We start from the raw sequence: 20273 nt of genomic DNA on the forward strand, positions 1-20273 counted from the left end.
GCAGTGGCAGAGTTCAACCTTTTGGCACGAGGGAAAAGAAGATAAATGCTACCAGTCCCCTCTGAGCCACAGGAACCCTGCATCTATCTAATTGCACTTCATAATGGATTCAGCAAACCATTAATTATCAGATTATATTTTAGGAAACCGCAGATAAAAATGCTTTATGAAATTTAGTCTTAAAGGGGCCATTGTGCTGCAATGAAGTTGTTGCATTGTGCTGGCACCAGGGAAACAAGCTTTACACTAGGTATCTGAATGTGCTTTACAAAGCAATGTATTGTTTGTCATAGCGAATGGCTACATGCAATCATGGCAGTCATTATGTGCGCAGACAGAAATACCTTCATTAGTGCCAATCCGTCGATAACAGTATTAAACACACGAGTAACGAGGGACCCTGGCATGCAGAAATAGCCGTTTCTCCTCAGATGCAGGAGCTTCAGCATCTAGGTGAACCAGATGAAGGGCCAGGAGGTCTCAGAGCTGTTGTCTGCTCACAAAGAGGACATGGTTGTCCAGCCTTGGCTCTGACCCTTCTCCTCAACAGACAGTCATGCCAACAGCCACAGCACAAACGCTGATGGTATCAAACCCGCGCTTCACAATGTATTGCCAGGCTTCCCAGGAGACAGGTAACAGGCAGCTGCGCACGCAAGGGGCTGGTCGATAATTGGCAACTTGATTAAACTTCCGATCACTGATCTGGGTACAGCACAGATGGGAGGCAAAAGAGACTAAAGTAGAGCTTGTATCAATCCTGACAGAAGGATGGCATAGCAGGCATTTTCCTGAACACCCAAGACAGCCAGCATACATCTGCCAGAAGAGATGATTCAATATCCTGTCACCACAAACAAGGATTGGTTCTACCTGCCTGGTTTATAGATGCCAGCAGCCCACCACCTCATTGCTATGCCTCTGCTAAACCTTGCTGTTTCCTTTTGTAAGGCTGGCAGAGCCATTTAACACAACTCCCAAAAAGTCTCTGCTTCAGTACAGGTCCAAATGATGGCTCTGCTCAGGGAGACTTTTCTAGCTGGACCAACAAGCAGCACTGCAGTACAAGGGAGAGCAAGAGGAGCAACAAAGCAGTCCTGACAAACTGCAGAGTAGCAGATACCCAGGAGAACATTGTTGGTTCAGCCATAAAAATCTCTACCCCCCTCATTCACCCCAAACTCTCAGGACAACATTTTCTTTGGTTTCAAAGGCTATTTTGTCTGCTCACCCCACACCACCCCAACTTTGCATTAGTTTCCTCCCCTTCCACTCTGCTCACGGCAGCAGTGCCACGCAACAACACACTTCATCTTCTGTCTTTCCTCCTCCTTTATTTTTCCTGAGCTGGGAGGGCTGAGTGGTCCAGCTCACCAGAGCCAGCAGCTGCTGACTGCAGGGGAAGGAAGATTTTCCAGGCCCATGTGAATGCTTACAAACCCTTCGTCCTTGGCCATGCTGTTTGCTGCATATCACTTCTTTTGCCAGTGTCACACATCTGGGATTGCTTTTCCAAGGAAACCCTGAATCTCACTGCCAAAGCAGCATGGCCAGGCATGGATCCTGTACCAGTCCAACGGATTCCTGAGGCCATGCATGGGCGCCTACTCCTCACTCATTTGGTTTCTTCACAAATTAGAGTGACCTTGTCATCAAGCAAGTCTTCCATAGTCACTGCCACCAGCTCCGAGCCAGCTTGGCTTACTTGTGAATCAGGCAACGTCACAAAGACTTGGGAGCCAGCAAGTTGGGCCTCGTCGAAGGAGATGATGTGCTCTGCTGCTCCTTGCTCTGACGTCTGAATCACCTGCATGGAAGACAACCTGAGAATGAAACAGAGGCTTACAGCATTGCTTTCCCCACAATCACTTTGCTGTACACATCTTTCCTTGCCCAAGCTCCAATAATAACATTTAGCTTCACCCTGGAGGCCAGCAATTACAATAGGTGTGAGCCTAGTGGGAAACTCCAAGCCCCCCCCGACACACACACACTGATGATGCAAAAGAGAAGACAGAAGAGCAATTTAAATATTTCTCTCCACAAAATTGCTATAATTTAGCTCCATAAGCAGTCGTAGACAATAAAGACTATGATTACACACTAGTGGAATGCCAGCCCAGGGAGTCTTGGCTTATCCAGAAAGCTATTCTCCACTGATGGCTGAGAAATTAAAGCGAAATTCTGGGGCTTCAGGCCTAGCTTTTGGCCTCTGACAAAATAGTTATCATCTTGTGGGGAAAGTCATCGGGGTCTTAATAGCTTCTGAATAAGCAGGCACCTCTGCAAACATTTTCAGGAGCTGAAGGAGAGGGACTGGCAATCAGTTTGTGAATGGGAATCACAGTCCGCAAAGAAGAAAGTACAGAGGTAAAGGAAGGGATGCTAGTCAAGTCGATTCAGTTGGGTTGGAGTTTCTGCCTTACCCCACCCAGACTTTGAGTGCTACAGCATTTGCATTGAGTTGCTTCTCCTCCTGCAAGCTAATCTCACTTGCACAGAGAGCACAAAAAACCCAAAGCACTTCAGGTTCAAGGGGCCTAAAGAGGAAGGGTCAGGGTGTAGAAGTGATTGTAGGAGCCACAGGGTGCATCTGGGGAAGAACAAGAGGGTTGGAAGGGGGAGGATGGATGAATATCCAAGTGCCAGGGCCTTCCTCCAGCAGTCTGGGGGCTGCAGCCCAGCTCTGTGAGCAGTGCCAGCTGGAGCAGTCCTCACCTGCACGATCTGGGCTGTGGTGGCTTGGGCTTCCGTGAAAACCACCTTGGGATGCTCGGCACTGTAGTGACCCTCCAGCTCAGTCTGAGAGGTGAAGAGCTCCCCGCAGAGCCCGCAGGTGAAGGTGCTCTCCGTCTGCTTGAAGTGCTCCGCAGTGACATGCTGCTGCAGGGCCCCTGGGAAGGGGAAGGAGGCTGAGCAGTACAAGCAGCGAAATGGCTGAGAGCCTGAGGGAGACAGCGCTGCTCTGAGCCTGGGCCACAAAAGGCCAAGGCTGGGAAAGAGCCAGGGCAGCCCAAGAGCAACCCATGAGGGCTGAGAGAAGGTAAGGAAGGACAAAGAGGTGCACCATGTGCAAGGCTGAAGCCTGCCAAGGACTCAGGGCCAGATGTGTGATGATCTCCCTTCTCCCTGCTACACCATTCTCTGCCAAACACACTAGACAGTTCATGGCTCTTCAGACCCATATCAGCTTTAAGTCCTTCCAGCTCAGGTGTTCAGAGACCAGGTTTGTGCATCTGAACCTAGCTAAAGCTGACCCTACTTGCAGACTTTCCCCTGCTCGCTCACTCCCTCCATTGCCACTCCTTGCTGGTCTGGCTTCTGCCGCCCTACTTCAGGCACTGACAACCCATTTCCCATCCCAGGGTCTTCTCTCCCCTCACTCTCCAGGCTGCTGTTGGCTGCCCTCTCTCATCTTCCCAGCAAGGAGTTCCTATAGTTCCTCTGGGCTGATGTCTCCTCCTTGCTGCATCCACCTTTGCTGTACTGCTTTCAGCTTGGACATCTGCTCATTGATAGGAGCAGGCTTTGCTCTGTACAGTGCAGAGAATAGCTGGGTACTCCCAGGCCATGGGGCAAAATGAATAACAGCAAATTAAACAAACCTGAGTGCCTGCACTTCACGTGGACCTGCAGGAGTGCCACCGTGGGGAAGAGCTCCTTGCACGTCTCACACTCGTGGAACTTCACATCTGCAAACGACACCAGAGAAAGGTGTGCACCCAAGGCCCTTCACAAGGGACAGCACTTCTGGATCAGCTCTGCCAGTAATTCAGCACCACCACCTCCGCCTACAGACACTGGGAGCACCCCTAAAGGTGAGGAAGTTTTTTCAAAAGAAGAGGCCACCAATGAGGCAGCTGCAAGACACTGAGATAAGACTTGCCAAAAGAGACCGTTTGACAAGAATACAAGGAATTTACTCTGCTCACAAGTAAACAGGATGCACAGCCTAGTCCTGTCAGAGTCACTACTATGTCTCTCCCAGAACTTGCCATGTGTTTTCATTGTTAACAAATGCAGTTACCTGTGTGCTCTTCCTTGACATGTTTTCGGTGAGCAGTAGTGCTAGAGAAGGTTTTGTCACAGGAGCTGCATTGCAGGGAGGAGAACTTGGAGGAGCGGTGATTCTGAGCTGCAAAGACATCAGGATGGTGGGTCCGGTTGTGATACCATAACCCTGACAACTGCTGTAATGATAAAGATCAAAGCACGGTTACAATCCAAAGCTATTCCAGAGGCGTGATGGCAGCAAGAAGCTGTGTGCGGAAAACAACAGGAATGGAGGGGCTGTGCTCCACAGGCATGAGACACCAGCCAACCCCAGCCAGACCAGCTCATCCTCCCACAGGACATGTTTCTATAATTCATTTATATCAGAAACCCAGCACTTTAAATGAGGTCTGCAGAGATGCAAAAGAAGTTTATTCTATTACCCCTGAAGAGTTCAACACTGCTAAGTCCCTCATCCTTATCTCACTCACCACTAGTCCCCTTTCAGCCTTACTTTCTGTTCCCTTGGGGAATTTGTTCCCAAACACACTCCCACTGAGGAGTGTCATTTGCAATGTGAATATTTTTATTTCTGTAGTTCTTGGCAGCTAGAAAGTTATGTGAAAGAGATCCCTGGGGGTCCAGAAAGGCAGGTAGTGTAACCCTTTGCACTCAGGGTCCATTTCTCTCAGTGGAGCTGCCTTTTCCTTACGGGCCCCAGAACTCTGCCTCCTCTGTGCAGTTTTTCCCTCTGCCAGTCCCAAACTACCATGCTGCTGTGCACAGCGCGCATGGCCAGGAGCAGATGTCCTGGCATATTAGCAGGCAACAGCAGTCTCTGGCACATGGGAGCAATTCCTTGCTGCACCTGCTCACCTGGTAAGCTTTGTCACAGATCTCACAGCTAAAGGGCTTTCCTCCAACATGGGTCACCATGTGACGCTCCAGGAGTGATGGGGCACTGAAGACTTTAGCACAGGTCGGGCAGGGGTGGTACTCCCGGGAATGGGCTTCGTGGACGTGCTTGCGGTGCTCCTGCAGCGTGGCAAAGCTCATCCGACACTTCTTGCAGTCATAGGGATCTTCGATATCTGACCCCCAGAGACGTAATAAGAACAGGAGACAAATCAAGAAGGAAAAAGAGAATTGAGAGGACACTTCACAGAGGGAGGAAATAAAGGGGGAGAAAAGTGTTACTTTTCAGGCAAAAACTAGCATTTAAGTTCCAGCTTTGCATACAGCTGTTCCTATTCCTGCTTGCTGATAGCTTCTAGTGGTGGATTCCCAGCAGCCCACACTCCATCTGGAAGCAACTCGGGCTGCATCTTTAGAATAATCCCACCCACAGGACCAGCCCACGAAACAGGTCTCATTTTTGGGTGGAGGGAAAGATTCCACCACGAAACACCCAGTCTGTGGGCACCAGTGACTCTTGCACAGGCCTCCTCTGGCATGGGCAGAGCTGCCATGACCCTGCAGAAGCCATGCTTTGCGGGCTGGGTGAGGGTAGGCAGCTGGTCACACTCACTGTGAAAGGTTCGGAGGTGGATGGAGAGCCCATTGGCCTGGCGAAAGCCTTTTCCACACTCCCTGCAGACGTACGGCTTGTCCCCCGTGTGCGTTCGGACATGGCGTGACAGCTCGATGGACTGGGCGAACACGGCGTCGCAGTACTGACAGGCGTACATCTTCCCTGCAGCAACACCCAAGGTGAGAGCCTGCGCCAAACACAGGGGACAGGAGCTCTGGCTGGACTAAGCCCAATTTTGGGGAGAGAGGGTAGAGACTGCAAACTGCACAGGCTTCCCTGGGGTAGCTAATCATGTCAACACAGGGTCAAAGAGGTCTTAAAGGTGATGGGGAAAACCTCGCCAGCACAGGGAGTATATTATAAAGCTCAAATACATGGAGGTACTACAGTGCTGGTCAAGACATTTTCCTACTGTATCACACCTGCGCAATGCCGTAATGCCTCAGTGTATTTATTATAAACATAGTGATGCATCCTCTGCTCCCATGAGCCAGAAGAAACATGCCTATGACCTGGGTGTGGACAGACTGGGCTGCAGAGACATGAAGAGAAGCACTGACATGAAAAGCTACATGCAATTCAGATGCCCTTAAGTACATCAATCACATTTCATATTTTGCAAAATACACTGAATTCTGACAACTGGTTTCAAATAAAAGAAAAAGGCATAAAAAAGTTCACTTCATTGTCCCCAACATTTAAATCAAGACTCATTTCAGCGAGTTAGGGCAGAATAAGCATCGGATGAGCAAGGGTGATTCCAGGCGTGAGAGGCAGCACATTTGATGGGACAGGGCTGATGGCAGAGAAGAGGCAATACGGGGATGGAGAAGGGCAGAGAGCAATAGGGAAACGCAGGAACAGGCCGCAGAGCACTGTCACACAGACAAGCGCTTGGCGTTTCTCCTGAGGAAGCAGAAGGCAGGCTCTCCAGTGCGCCTGAGCAGGGGAATAGCAGGCTGGTGTGAAAACTGCTTAGCAGCACTGCGGTAGGCAAAGGGGCAGCCAGGCAGGGAGAAGAGTTTCCACAAGAGGGAGAGACCAGAGAAAGCAGGTTGACCAAAGGAAGGAGCAGCACTTTGTTCACAGAGCAAGAGTTTAGAGGTGAGGGGACAGAGTGGAGCTAGTCAAGAGGCAAACAAGGCAGAGAAAGGGGCAGATCCACTTAACTGAGAGCAAAACACTAACTGGGTGGCTAATGGGAAAACCTGGAAAGATGGGATGGGGGAGATGCAGAGCAGGGAATGAGCTGGGACAGCAGCCGAAAACATACAGGTTAAGACAATCTGTGAGCACACTGCTGCCAAGGGTTTCCACAAAGGATGGGGAGAGGCTGATAAAGCAGTCAGCTGTCAGAGAGAGATGAGAAAAGCAGGGTAGGAAGGCGTGGATGGAGCAAGCCATGCTCTGTAGTCTAGCCACGGCACCAGGTTCCACCGGCCCACAGGCAAGGCTCACCCTCAGAGTGCTTCTTCTTGGTGTGGTAGGCTAGGGCCGAGGCTTGCATGAAGGTCATGAGACAGTGCTTGCACATGAAGGGACGGTCCCCGGTGTGGAGCCGCAGGTGGTTCTTCAGCGTGGAGTTGGCTGCAAACTTGGCCCCGCACTCTTCACAGGAGAAAGGCTTCTCGTCAAAGTGCTCCGTCAGCTTGTGGTACTGCATTCCTGGAGGAGGAGCGGGCAGGACACCAATGCGGCATTAATGCCTCACACAGGGACACAGTTCCGGCCCTACCTGACCCTGCTAGAGAAGCATCTCCTGTTGAGGGGGACAGATTTACCCAGCAGGGAAAGCCCACAGACCCCCGGGCAGTGCTGCACTACAGCACTGTGAGCCAGCCATAGGATGGGTGAAAGGCCTGGACTCTTGTTACTGGTCCTGCTAAATCAGCCGAAGAACTGGAACAGCATGATTATTTTTGGAGGCTTTTAAGTTTGCCAGTAGCCCAACTTTTCCTTGATGAGCCATGTGGAAAACCAATTATGGAAGAACTAATCAGAAAGCGGTTGTGCTCAGTGGGGCAGGAGAAATGAGCTGAGCTGCGTTTCTCCCACGCAGAGCTGGGGGGAGGAGGGCAGCAAGATTTCAGACTATCATGTTACTATACTGCCCTGGCCGCCTCCCCACCACCCAAGTCCATAGGGTCCTACAGCAAACATCCCTGCTAACCCTACCTGAGGCATGAGCAAACTCTCGGCCACAGATGTCACACGTCACAGGGAGCCGCTTCTTCTTCTTCTTGGCTGTCCCCACTGCCCCATGGGCTTCCAGCTGATGCTTCTCTAGTTCCTTCTTTGTTGTTTTGACCTCATTGCACTCCTTACACTGGATTTGCTTTCCTCTGGCCACCCGACAACGTTTCATGTGCACCTTTAGGCGGCAGTAAAAGTGGAAGCTCTTATCACAGGCTTTGCAGACAAAACTCTTCTTGGAAGCGGCTTTCTCTCGGGGTTCCTTCGCCTCCTTGGCCCCGGCACCTCCCGCCTTGTCCTCCTCTTTGTCCAGAGCTTCCACTTGGGATTCACTGTTCACCTTCCACTTCCTGATCCCAGGTTTCTCCCCGCTTCCCTCAGTCAGGAGCCCTGTGCAAAAAGGACCTCCTTTTTCAGTGCTGATCAGGAATACTGGTCACCTGCCTCCCCGGTCTCCTCTCTCCTGAAAGCTCCTACACAACTGTTGCTTTCAAGTGCCTGCCTCCTGCTCAAACACATGAAGCTATGGCTGTGCTTAAATGTTTGAAGATCTGGGCCTCAGGTATGATAGTCTCACTCAGCCTGCCATTGAGAGTGGATATCCATCCGCTAATTACAAGAAATCTCAGAAACACTTTTCAAACGCAAACTCTTTCAAAGAGAAGCCATAATCTTGCTACAACCCTTTTGAGTCTTCTGGTTAGGGCCCTGAGGTATTTTAAATCGCTCATTACATTCACTTCTTACAAAGTCTAATGCTCTTCTGAGTCCCTGTAACGCCATCTCAAAACACAAGCTGGAAAATTCACCTAGGAGCTCAGTCTACAGAAGAGACCCACAGGGAATGCACGTATGGAAGAAATCAAAATACAAACAGATATATTTGGCTTCTTCGCTATAATGAGAACCATGCAATTGTGTGGCCATGGAAACCAGTGCAGACTTCTCATTTTGCCAAGGCACAGGAAATTCAGCCTGTGCTTGCAAAACTTCATTTCTCCCTTCTTAGTTCTGGGAAGAACTCAGTAAAGTGCCCTCCCTCCTGCAGAGTGATATTGGCCTGAGTTTCCAAACGACTAGAAACCAGTTGACATGTTTTAAACAGACTGCTGACTCTGAAACCTTAGGATATCAAGTGGTAGCACACCAACCGTGGAATATGTCAAGGAAGAAAAACAGACCGTAATGAAGACTACTTTCCTGTTTACTCTCTGTCAAGATAATTCACATCTTTCATCTCCACATCCCTATAACTGACACTGCAAGTTTTTCTGATCTAAACAAAGACCACCTCCCAGAAATGCTGAACTTTGAAGAGACTCATCTTGCTTGGAAGGATGAATGTGGATGAAGATATGAACAGCAAGGAAACTGGGAAAGGAAATGCCCAGAACTGCCATGGCAACATTGGTAGCATCTGAGTCATGCTGAAGTGAAAAGGAGTTTTGCCATGGACTCCAATGGGCCAAGAGTTCACACAATCCTTGTGCTCTTACACCTGTGATAGCACTGTTCGGGAACACAAACAATATACAGCTGGATAAAGCTGTTAGAAGCACTACAAGAAAAGTGACTTTAGTGTCAAATGGATCTTCAAAGTATCTTCCATCTTTGATGGATACGTGCCCCAAAAGATCACATGGGGATGTTTCTGCAGTGCTATTTGTCAGGGGCAAGGATGCATAGGTCCCAAGTATGTGTGTGCATCCAAGTCATGGCTTAAAAGTCTAGGAACCAGCTACCCCTTTGCATCTACCTTGTGTTGAAGGTCATTCAAATGGTTGCCAACCTGTGTGGAGGCATCTGTGACTAGACTCCTTTACAGGGAAGGATGGCATTTTGCTTTCAGGCCCTTCAATTTAACAGTTTCAGGGACTCATGAACCTAACTAGCCATGGCATGTGTGCTTAGACCTTACAGAGACTTTGAAAGCAGCTGGTTAGTGAGGAGGCTGTGAAAATGGTGGAAATCACTAAATCTCATCATTGCCAACAATGAAAGTGCTCCAACTACAGAAGTGACATGAGGAAGAGCCAATCAACTTGCTTTCATACTCCCCAAAGAAGCCAACCCATCACTTCGATGATGCTGACCATGGATGGGGGTAGATGCAGATAGTTTCCTCCATGAGGAGTTCTGGTGCTTTGTGGATGATTCAGGTCACCTACATTAGGTATCGGAATTTTTTTTTTTTTTTTTTTTTTTTTTTTGCTGCTGTAGAGATGTAAAATGCTGGAAGTGTAAACAGTATGAATCTCCATGTTGCACATACATCTTTCAGAAATATAAGGGCTCATCTGTTTAAAGGGGAAGCTCACGTTCCTCAAAAGACCCTCAGCCATCATTCATAACTCACACCAAGAGCCACATGACTGTTGATCCATGAAGCGACCTGCAACATTCAGGGCTGGTAAGCAGTGAATTCAGAGCTGAGGCTAGCCTAGAAATTAAGATATGGAAGCTCAATTTAAAGATCTGTAGGATGCCAAAAGGCTGGTCATTGGCAACCCTCCTCTGGACACGTCCTACAAAATATATGTTTTGGCCAGGTAAACAGTTTTCCAGAACTCTTGGTTTTGATGTTGTTTCTTGCTTGATTTTGTCTCAACACCTCTTTGGCTTGAAGCCCTGCAAAGACGCTTAGTAACAGCAGTCTGCTCTTTGATATTGGTGCCAGAGAAGCAGGCATCTGCCAGAGCAATTTAGCCGACTCCCCAGGTCCCTCGCTGGTAAGCCTTGCAAGGTGTCCAGGAACTAGGATGTGCAACACATTCATGAGCACATACAATTTTTGCTGCCTTACTTCCACTGAAGTCCCAGGGCATCAGCCGTTCTGTGTTCACATCACACAGTCAGACAGGGTCAAGGGAAGAGATGCAGGCAACTGCAGCTTCATCAGGGGATAGAAGAAATGGTAGAAAGAAAGAAACCACCTTTTGTCTGAATACCCTCGTTAGAGCCATGGCCAGCCAAAGGAGCCATTTGGACGGGTGACACCTCTTCTCCAGTTGGAGAGGATCTAGATCTGAACTGGGTGCAAATACTGGCTCTACAGCACAGCAGATCTCTCAGGGAGACTGTTAAGGCCATATAATATACATAAAGAAGTCGAAGGAAGGTGAGCAGAGCATGTGCTATTCCCTCGAAGCTCTACAGCTAGAGTACCAAGCGCAATCCTTAGTTTCTTCTGTACATGCACTGTTTTGAATAACCTGATCCCTTCTACCAACCTCAGTTTCCCAGTTGCTCAAGGATGAAGGCAAACTAATGAATGGCAGCTCTCTCTCTGCCCCTTCCCAGGACACAGCAAATATTTCCTCAGCTTGTCAACTGAAGGACATGAAATGACAGCAAGTTTCAAAGCCAGAAGGGCTTATGTTCATTCACGAAAATTGATCATGGTCCAGGCCCAAATTTTCTGACAAAACACGTAAACTTCCTACCCCCTCAAAAAAGACAAGACATTAACAACAAGCTGCTTACTCAGACTACCTAAACATCTGCTAATATTTCCACACACCACCATGAGCTAAGCAGCTCTGGCACCATAAGCAAATAGGGATGGATTGAGCTGAACCGGTATCTGTTCTTTGATGAAAAGAACAAGACCACACACATCCCAGTGAACTCTGCAGTCCAAAGAATCTGTACCTGGATGTGCTGGGAAACAGGATGCCATGAACATGTATGTGGACATCCTTTTTAAAAGGACAGAAACCCTCCATTAGTTTCCTGGCTGTTACCTTTTTCATTAAAGTACCAAATTCTATTAAGCATCCTTCCTTCAAATGATGAAGGCAGAGCTACAATTTAGCTCAGCTGGAAGCATCCCACAGCTCAGGGCAGTGTCTCACACTGTTATTGCTGTGCATTTGTTTCTAGATTTCACCAAATCGCTATCTGCATTTGTTTTGCTCATACCTTTGCCAAACTGGTACAGTATGCAACACTCCCCCACTGCTATGGGACCCTCCCAGGGGACCATTTGCCCTGCAAAGTGTATATATAGCAAGGCCAAATTAAGGCACCGTGAGAAAATTAGCTCAGAACACAGAACTTCAAACAGCACTGTCACTGTGTTACAGGACTGTCACCTTTCCACAAGAGAAGCACGCTCAGATGTAAGCTTTCTGCAATCAGCCTGTGAAGTATCCATGCACACACAGATATGGTCAACAGATTATAATATGAGTACAAATTGATGCAGATCCAAAAGGATGCAGACAGGAGGAGACAAAGAAACCCCACATATTAAGGATCTAAAGGCTGAAAAATAAGCCAACATACATACAAATTATGTGATTAAGCTGTTAAAATATATCTAGAGCAAAGTCTGGGCTGGAGAATCGTGCAAACAGTTAAAGAATACCAGTATGTGGTCTTTTTTGGTCTCCATGACCTAACAAACAAACTTATCTGGGGCACTATAGCAGCAGGAAAAAGCATCCACAGCTTGGACCCAGAGATCGCCCTTGTGAATCCTCTTTTAAGTACCACCCAGACACCTGACAAGGGAGCAGTTCTGTGAGACTGTCTCAGACCTCAAGGACACTGAGTTCCTCTACAACTCAAATTGCCCAAAACTCCCATAAATGAATTTAAAAGCTTATGCAAGGATCAAAGTCTGTGCATTTCTTACCCACATGCCCTAGCTCCTGCATCACTGGCTGTAGGTCTGGGAAAGACTCATGAACATTGCATAGCAGCTGACAGATCTTGATGGCTGGGACGGACTTCTCTTGTGCTGTACTCAGAGCTGCTTTCAAGGAGGCCTCTGAGCTCTCTTTTTGAGCAGAAATACTTAGCAGCTAGAGAAGTAAAAAGAAGAAAGTGTCATATGATAGAAAACTTGGGCTCTGATGGGTAGGGAAGGTCTGGGGGTGGTCGTGCTTCCTCTGTTTCATCTATACTGCTGGGAAACTCCTTTGAGAAACCAGAAAAGAAATCCCATTCTATACAGGTCCATGACCTTCCATTCACATATGCCATAGTTTATAACTGCATGAAGTCAGAGTATTTCAGGATTTAAAAAGTTGCAACAAAGGAAGTTCTCGGACTTTCTGTATTGGTATTGACTCACCTACAACCACCTCTCCATGGAAAGTTTTTTCAATGCCCTACAGTAAAGATCTTCTAGCTAACTTGTAAACCTGTCTTTCATACATGACTCCCTTCGGTCTCTCCTCTCCCTTCCAAATCCAACCCTCCCTGAGCCAGTCACTGCAAAGAAATCCGAGGTGAGAATCTGTGCATGCCCATCTACAACAGCAGCTAATCAGAGCAGGAAGGAGCAACTGCTTGGAGGAAGAGGCTCACCAAATAGTTACTAGCCAATATGGCCCACTGTCGAGGAGCAAACACTGCTGCAGACTCCAACATCACAGGACAAGCTCTCACAGCAGTGGCATCCTCGCTGCATTTTCTAGGAATGGTTCATTCTCATATCAGAAAAGTCTTAAGACAACCGACTCAAAGGAAAAACCAACTCCCTGCAAAGACTTCAGTGCCCCTGCAGGGCCAGACTGTATTTTCTACATCAGACAACCCACTTGTTTTTTAAAAAAAAACAACAGCCTCTCATTGGCAACCTCTTACACCCAGCAATTCCTGCACAGTTTATATAAAACACCTGATATGCTCTCACTTCAGTAGAGGGGCACCTCCAATCTTGGATGTCTTCCCTGGCTTAAGTAATGTCACTTGATTTCAGGCAGAGTACTCTATGCTGCTATGTCTGCACGCTGAGCCACATCAGACCTGAGGGCAGCTGAGGATATGCACTGCGTCATCCCCTCATACCTCTTTTACTGCTTCTGTCAGTCCCGCTTCCCCTGGAGCCAAGCCTTCCAGGTCTGCTCGCTGCTTGATGGCCTCCGAGATCAGCTTGCTGTGACGCAGTATGATCTCAATGGCTGTGCTTTCACTGGTGGCCACTAACGAGGGGAGAAAAAAGAAAAGGCATTTCAAAACACAAAAGCCAAGGAAAGCCCAAAGGCCTTAGTTTTGTTAAGCTCTGTCTACCCACTCCTGAAGCTGAACAGAAGTGCCTTCTTTGGGCAGCAGGAAAAGGTGGACAACTGAGGGCAAGCTTTGGTTACACTAATCGCAACGCTGACATCATCCAGCATGAAATCAGGTAAAAATCTAACAGACCTCTCTGCAATATTTGTCCAGCTTCGGGTGGGAAGATCAGGTTTGCCAGAGGACATTACTGAAAGAGACACTAACAACTTCAGAAAGCAGGCGTGATTCTCCCAGGACCCATCCCGCTCCTCTGGGGCAGGATTTCTTCTCTCCCCCAACTTCAGACATGCCATTTTAACTTAGTCATGTGCAGAGAAACAAGCATTTCTAGGCACAATTCCTCATCCTGCAACAGCCATATAAAAAAAGTCACATGAACTGTTTGCTAGAAGTGCTGATTTTCCTGCATTGACCAGAGAGAGGATGGAGAAGAAGAATCTGCATAGAGACAACTATGCCACAGGTATTTGAACATAATCGGGTGAATCCCAGCTTTGCATCCCAGCATGCAGCAGAGACAACAGGGTTAGCACATGTACAACAGGATTCTGCACAGCCTCCATCCCCTTTACTATAGTGTCCATCAATGCAAGCATCCCTCTTGCTTTTGTGAGATTTCTACAATTATGGGAGGGAAAAGGACAGTTTAGATTTTAAAACAGGAAAATGTGATTATAGATGCTCAAAGCTGGCAGGGAAACTCACAGCCACAGGTCAAGGCTCTGGGGACAGCAGGGTAAAAGCTGCACACACAGACCTCCCATTTAAGCCATGTTTTCAGTCTGATGGACCTTCAGCCTCAAGAACTCTCTCAAGTTGGATTTTAGCACAGAAAAAAACAGGATGGCAGCTACACAGGAAAAAAGTTCAGGAGCAGCCAGGTGTCCTCCCAGCTCTCAAAAGATTTGCTCATTATAAAACCTTAGGGACCCCTGTAAAACACAGAGCCCCAGGAAGAGCTCTCAAAAAAAAGCAGCCACATTTGTGAATGAGGGTGCTTATCCAGTGTCTGATCCAACTGTTCATTTCACAGGGGATGCAGGTTTTGACATACACTGGGGAGGAAGGAAAAAAAGGAAAGGTATGAAACAAGAGTGCCAGGTGGGGTCTGTGGGGAAAGTATTTTCAGCAGCCAAAGAGGAGAGTGTGAAAGAATCTGCAAGATCTACAGCTGAAGAAAGGAAGAGGTATGAACGAGCACCCTTTTGACAGCATTTGGAGAACAGAGATGGCTCAGGAAGGGGGATCGTCAAGGACAAATAGTCTGGCCCAGAGGCTGAGATCGTTACCTGCTTGGAAGAAAAAGTCTGCGCCCGGTTCTTTCTGGATCTCCTCCATGAGCACGTTCAGTGGAAATTCGGCCTCTCGCACAGCCAAGAGCAGCTGCCAAATGGCAGACACTGACAGAGACTGTTCGTCAAGCGCTGCAGACACCAGCGAGACGAAACCACCTGAGCCAGTCTCGCGCTTCACAATCTGTTCCATTACCTTCAAAAGACCAGCAGCGAGGCGCTAATGAGGGACCTCCATCCATCTGCCCAGCCACACGCCAGCCAAGACCCCTTGGCTCACCTCAGACCCAACCTCTACCTCCTGGCCCACAATATGATTCAAGCAATGACTGCTTCAAAATCTAGCCCTTTGTAGAGATGCATCAGCCACCTCTTTGGCTCACTCCAGAACGTGAAGATCTCTCTCTGTCCTGAAACCAGACATTCTTACTTGCTGATTTTCAGCTTCATGTGTGTTATTTTATTTTGCTTTGCTCCTGCTGCAGGATGCTAAGGAATCATTAACTTGAGTCCCGCAGGAGAGAACTGCCCCAAAACCCTGCCACAACAGCTAGTAAATCAAGTCCCTAGGACACCATGCGCACAGATCAGGGATAAAAGCTCAGTATTTTAACACACATGCACAAAACCGCTTACCTCTCTCTCACCAGGTGCTAGGTTCTGTGCAGCAGAGATCCCTTGCAGCAGTGTCTGGGTATCTGTGAGAAGCTCCGCAAAGTTTTCTCGATATTGTCTCAACAGTTTGCCCCCATAATCCTCCGGGCTCCATGTGGCTTAATGAAAGCAAATCAAAATAAGAACTCAATATGCAATATCTTCCCAAAAGGTTCCTGCTGCTCAGAGCTATGGGGGAACTGAAAACGCCATGACAGCCAGTTCTCACTGGGTCACTAAAGCAGCCTCACACTCAGGACACTTGGTTTCACATTCAAGCACAGAATAAGCACAACAAACACTTTCCAATTCTTGTCAGCACTGGTCTGCACCATTAAACTCCTGCAGACTGAGGCAAACAAGAGCTTCCCCAGAGGAGGAGGCTGCAGGCCAAGTCTGAGATGTCTCACTAATGTTGTGTTGGAGTAGAGAGTCAGGCAAGGCATTTTGCTGGCAGAGCCTGGAGAATGAAACAGTGGGTATTGCACTGGGTCACCTGTGTGACAAAGTCAGAACAGTGCCACAGGCACTTCAGACTCCTTGAGCCAAGGGCTATCACTCATTCAAAACTTATTCTAATCAAATAAAGAGAATACAGAGTATCCTCTGTGTCCACAGAAATACATCTCTTGCTTCCTTCAGAGAATCCAAGTATCTTCAAAGTCTCAGTTCAAGTCTGAGCCCAGAAGGAGAAAGGCTTAAGGTTTTAGCCAAGGACAGCAGGTAAACGTGTGGTCTTGTCTGTGAAGACAGCACCTTGAGAGGTTCTTCAGTCTCTTTTGATGTCCTGGCAAAGAAACCCTGTTACTGACTATGAATTGCAGCTTCATCAAAAGAGACCGTGGTCAATAAGGTAGAGTCTTTGATACACTCTGCTACGAAGGAGCTCTGCAACACGCTCTTCCGCAACTGTATCTATCAAACACACTAACATTTGACAAACACCCAGATGGTCCAAGATAATCAAGAATCGAGGGGGCTGAGCTGTCTTTGGTGAAAATGTTATACAAACCAGACTTCTGATTGCAAAGTGGCACTAACATCTTCTTCTTTCCCACACACACAAAAGAGATGCAACTCTAACCTCATTACTCCTTCCTCCCAAATTTAATTCTAAGCTGGGTCTGCCCTAATGGAACTGAGAAAGAATGAATCCAAAGTCACACCACAATCCTTTGTAGACACCACAGTGTCAGAACACAATGAAAAGTGTGACTAATCCAAGAAGGAGCAATAGCGTTATGCAGGGTGTTGAAGAGACTTGGAAAAATACGCTGTGTAGCAGAAATATGTATGATTTTGCTTATCCTCAAATTAGTTGATAAATAAAACTGGAAATTGCCAAACATAAATCTGAAAATGTTTTTTTTCCAGGGTTGGAGTTACAAAATTGGAGGAGAAGATGGGAGGTTGTATTTTTTGCTTTGGTAGAAGAAACCAAAATATAAAACTGTTGTTCATCTAAGACATCTGCGTGCAATTTTTGTTTGTGTACTTAGGTCTTTGAATCATTTTGGTTCAGTACCAAACAGAAAGATCAAATATTCACACAGCACTACTTAGGAGGAAAGCAGCTAAACACACAGCTTGGTTAAAGGAAAATAAAGTCCCTGGGACCTGGAACACATACAGTGCCAAATAAGAGAAAGCTCTCCAAGGTGGTGAAGGAGGTAAATAGCAGTCCATGAAATAATCAGAGGAAGATTTTCAGCAAATATGAAAAACTCCCTGGACAAATACTTCATGGGGACACATGGGTCTAGTCCCTGGGAGAAGCTAAGAGAGCCCCATTAAGCAGTTTAGCTCAGTAGGGTTTAGGCTAGGACTTGGATGAGCCCTACAGAGATCAGGGGGACAGTTTACAAATGAATATATTTTTCCCATTTGAACATTTCCAATTTCATTACACAAATTTCAGTTGTTACAAAGGCACTCTTATCTTGACTGTCCTACCAAGGTGAGCTTGGCAACCACAGCACATCCCTCCACCGCTACACAAGATGAGCTCCTCTCCGTTAGCACTACGGCACAGGCAGAGCCCTTCAGCCGGCACAGGCTGCTGTCAGAGGCTCAAATCTTACCCTCCCTCTTCATTTCCATGATAAGAAATATTTGTGCTTCTGTTTACTCAAGCTTCAATTCAAGTAGATTCAATTCTGTGTAATTAAGGAATGCTCCTCCTTGGAATGGGTATTACCACTAGATAATTAACCATGTTGGGAGCTTGGTGTTTCAAGAAAGCAATCGTGCTTAACAAATGACAAAGCAAACTGCCTGTCGGGAATGTTTGCTACAGAGGAAATTATCGGCATTATGAGCACAGTTTCGCTTTCTATTAAACACTGATTTACATTTCGCTGCACATTAATCCAGTTTTTAATTTTTAAGCAACTTCAGAGCCAGTGAAAGTTGCCACTACTTAAATTGCTCAGAGGCACGCCTAAGCCCACCCAAGCTTGCAATGCTGTCCTGTAACTGAGAGGTGGGGACTCAGAGTCCCCAAGCCATCAGAGGCAGGAAACAAACAATAAAACCCCACCAGAATAAAGGGTGAACTACCTGCCCAAGATAAGGATGTCTAACGGGCACACTAAGTGTCCCCTCTGGTCCACAAGGGAGACCAAGAGTCTCAAAAGATCACAATGCAGAGAAATGCTGCCTGGATCCAAGAGAAGAGCACAGCCCAGACAACATCTCCTTGGCACTGAACAGATTAAAGCCACCGAGCTACCTGGGTAACATCCCACCACCTAATATTAACGGAAACTACAGTGCAAGGGGCTAATGGAAGAAAAGGAGTTCCTTCACCTCACTAGTAATTCCCCTAGGAGGCCAAAATGGCAATGAAGTGCCCTCAGAAATCATCTTCATAAGATATAGTGAAGTCCCTCCAGAGCTTAGCTATCTCCCTTAGTCACAGAAAGGAACTCACAAGGACAGCAGCGAGGCATGGCACTGCCAGTATTCAATGTCAAGACATTTGAGAGTTTGGGGAAGTTTTAGGTATTCATTTCCTAAGCCAGGAAGCATCTCTACTGAGTTAACGTCACCAACACATCAAATGAAGTTTGGAAAGATGCTTTCAGCTGTAAAGAGTTTATTATGCAAAATCTGCTCTATTTATCAAACACAGCAGTATATGAGTTTGTAAGGGACTCAAAACTGAACAGCTACTTGCAGTTTGACATGGGAGGGAACAGTTCTCTTCTCCACATGTGACATCTAGTTTCTATACTATCAGTTTCAGCTCAATTAAGGAGTCCAACAGGCTTCCATCTAACACCACACATTTCATTACAAAGCAGGGACCTTCTTGCTGGCACATCCTCTTATCCCATTGCTCAGATCATTTTTGTTTGCATAAAATGGCTGTCCCATTCCCATATATGGGAGCAAGATTGCAAGAGCACACTGAAATCTGGACAAGCGTCCAAACTTCCTGGCGATTCTCTGAGCCGAGTCCCCTAGATCTCCAAAGTTTAGTGTACAGATACCTTTGCCATCAGAGACAGCTGCTGTTGCCACCAAGTTGTCTAGCAGAAGGTGGAGACCAGGAAATGATCCTTTCACAGCCCCAAGGAGTTTGATCAAACTTTCAGCTTTCAGGGTTTTCTCTTCATCCACCTTCTTGAGCAAATTCTCCATGGCTTCCCTGTGAGAGCTGCCTTCACAGCAATCCAGAACTACCTACAGCACAGAGAAACAGCCAAGAAACTGTCTGTGAGAGCTTCCTACAAACTCCTAGATCTGAATAATCCCAGAGAAACAGGAACAGTATCATGTTACACAATACTGCAGTAAACCCATATCCACTGCTTCCATTAATTTAACTGGGAGGTGTTAAGGGGTGCTAGTTACTGGAACATCTAAACATGTCCCACATACATCTGACATCAGTCACCCTGAAAACTACCCTGGTGAGTTCTTCCATCAAGCCAAGCTCTTAGCTGACAAACAGAAAGCATTTTTTTTCCCCAAAGGAAGCAAAAAAGACTTAAAGACAAGATTCAAAACAATTTCTCATTCAATATTTTTAGCAAACTCCTTTCAATTGGCAGTCTCTCTTCCTTTCCTCTCTCATTTTTCTGCTTGTCTGTGAAAGAGAGGAATGGAAAGAAAAAACAAGTATCTCATTATTTAAATGAGCACCCTATTGAGTGATTATTTCTGACTTGGCCATACAAGACATTTCATATGTGAGATGCAATCACTGTAGTTGGAAAAGCTCTAGTATGCCAGTTTAAAGCCTCCCCAGCACAGTCAGTAAAGAGATCCAGGCTTTGTGGGGACTAAGAAGGGGGTGTCCCAGAAGAAGACACTGAAGTGCATTTAAAAAAAACAAAATGAAACAACAAACTTGCATAAATAGAAGGTTCCTACAAGGGAAAATGAGTTCACAAAAAAGGCTTGACCTGCTCTCTGCAAAAACTGTGCTCCCAAGCTTTTAAAATGTAGGGCTGGCAGAAACTCTGTAGGTCACTGGTGCAGTTCCCTGCTGTCACAAGCACTACACTATACAATCCCATTAATAAAATTATTAAGATCTGTCCTAAACCTAGTTACATTTTTGCTCCCTGTCCTCTGAT

The 20273-nt window shown here is 47.0% G+C and overlaps 1 protein-coding gene across 8 annotated transcripts in view; it reads right to left on the minus strand.

Moving 5' to 3' along the window:
• Positions 1-251: 251 nt before the first annotated feature.
• The window catches only part of ZBTB40 (zinc finger and BTB domain containing 40), a 42048-nt gene continuing 22026 nt past the window's right edge, over positions 252-20273 (minus strand). For 3 of the 8 annotated variants that reach the window (XM_026109027.2, XM_064497071.1, XM_064497069.1), the window contains 13 exons: positions 19182-19374; positions 15670-15806; positions 15031-15229; positions 13517-13650; positions 12357-12525; positions 7700-8107; positions 6983-7189; positions 5522-5686; positions 4870-5084; positions 4028-4190; positions 3606-3692; positions 2719-2945; positions 1315-1807 (listed from right to left, as the gene is read on the minus strand). In XM_026109027.2, coding sequence (XP_025964812.2) covers positions 1616-1807; positions 2719-2945; positions 3606-3692; positions 4028-4190; positions 4870-5084; positions 5522-5686; positions 6983-7189; positions 7700-8107; positions 12357-12525; positions 13517-13650; positions 15031-15229; positions 15670-15806; positions 19182-19374 — 2496 coding nt within the window. In that variant the 3' untranslated portion in view covers positions 1315-1615. Of the gene's footprint in view, positions 1808-2718; positions 2946-3555; positions 3693-4027; positions 4191-4869; positions 5085-5521; positions 5687-6982; positions 7190-7699; positions 8108-12356; positions 12526-13516; positions 13651-15030; positions 15230-15669; positions 15807-19181; positions 19375-20273 lie in introns of those variants that run through there. The other 5 variants (XM_026109029.2, XM_064497070.1, XR_010385036.1 and 2 more) reach the window with 5 other exon arrangements.

The sequence above is a fragment of the Dromaius novaehollandiae genome, chromosome 24 (assembly GCF_036370855.1).
Source record: "Dromaius novaehollandiae isolate bDroNov1 chromosome 24, bDroNov1.hap1, whole genome shotgun sequence".
NCBI lineage: Eukaryota > Metazoa > Chordata > Aves > Casuariiformes > Dromaiidae > Dromaius > Dromaius novaehollandiae.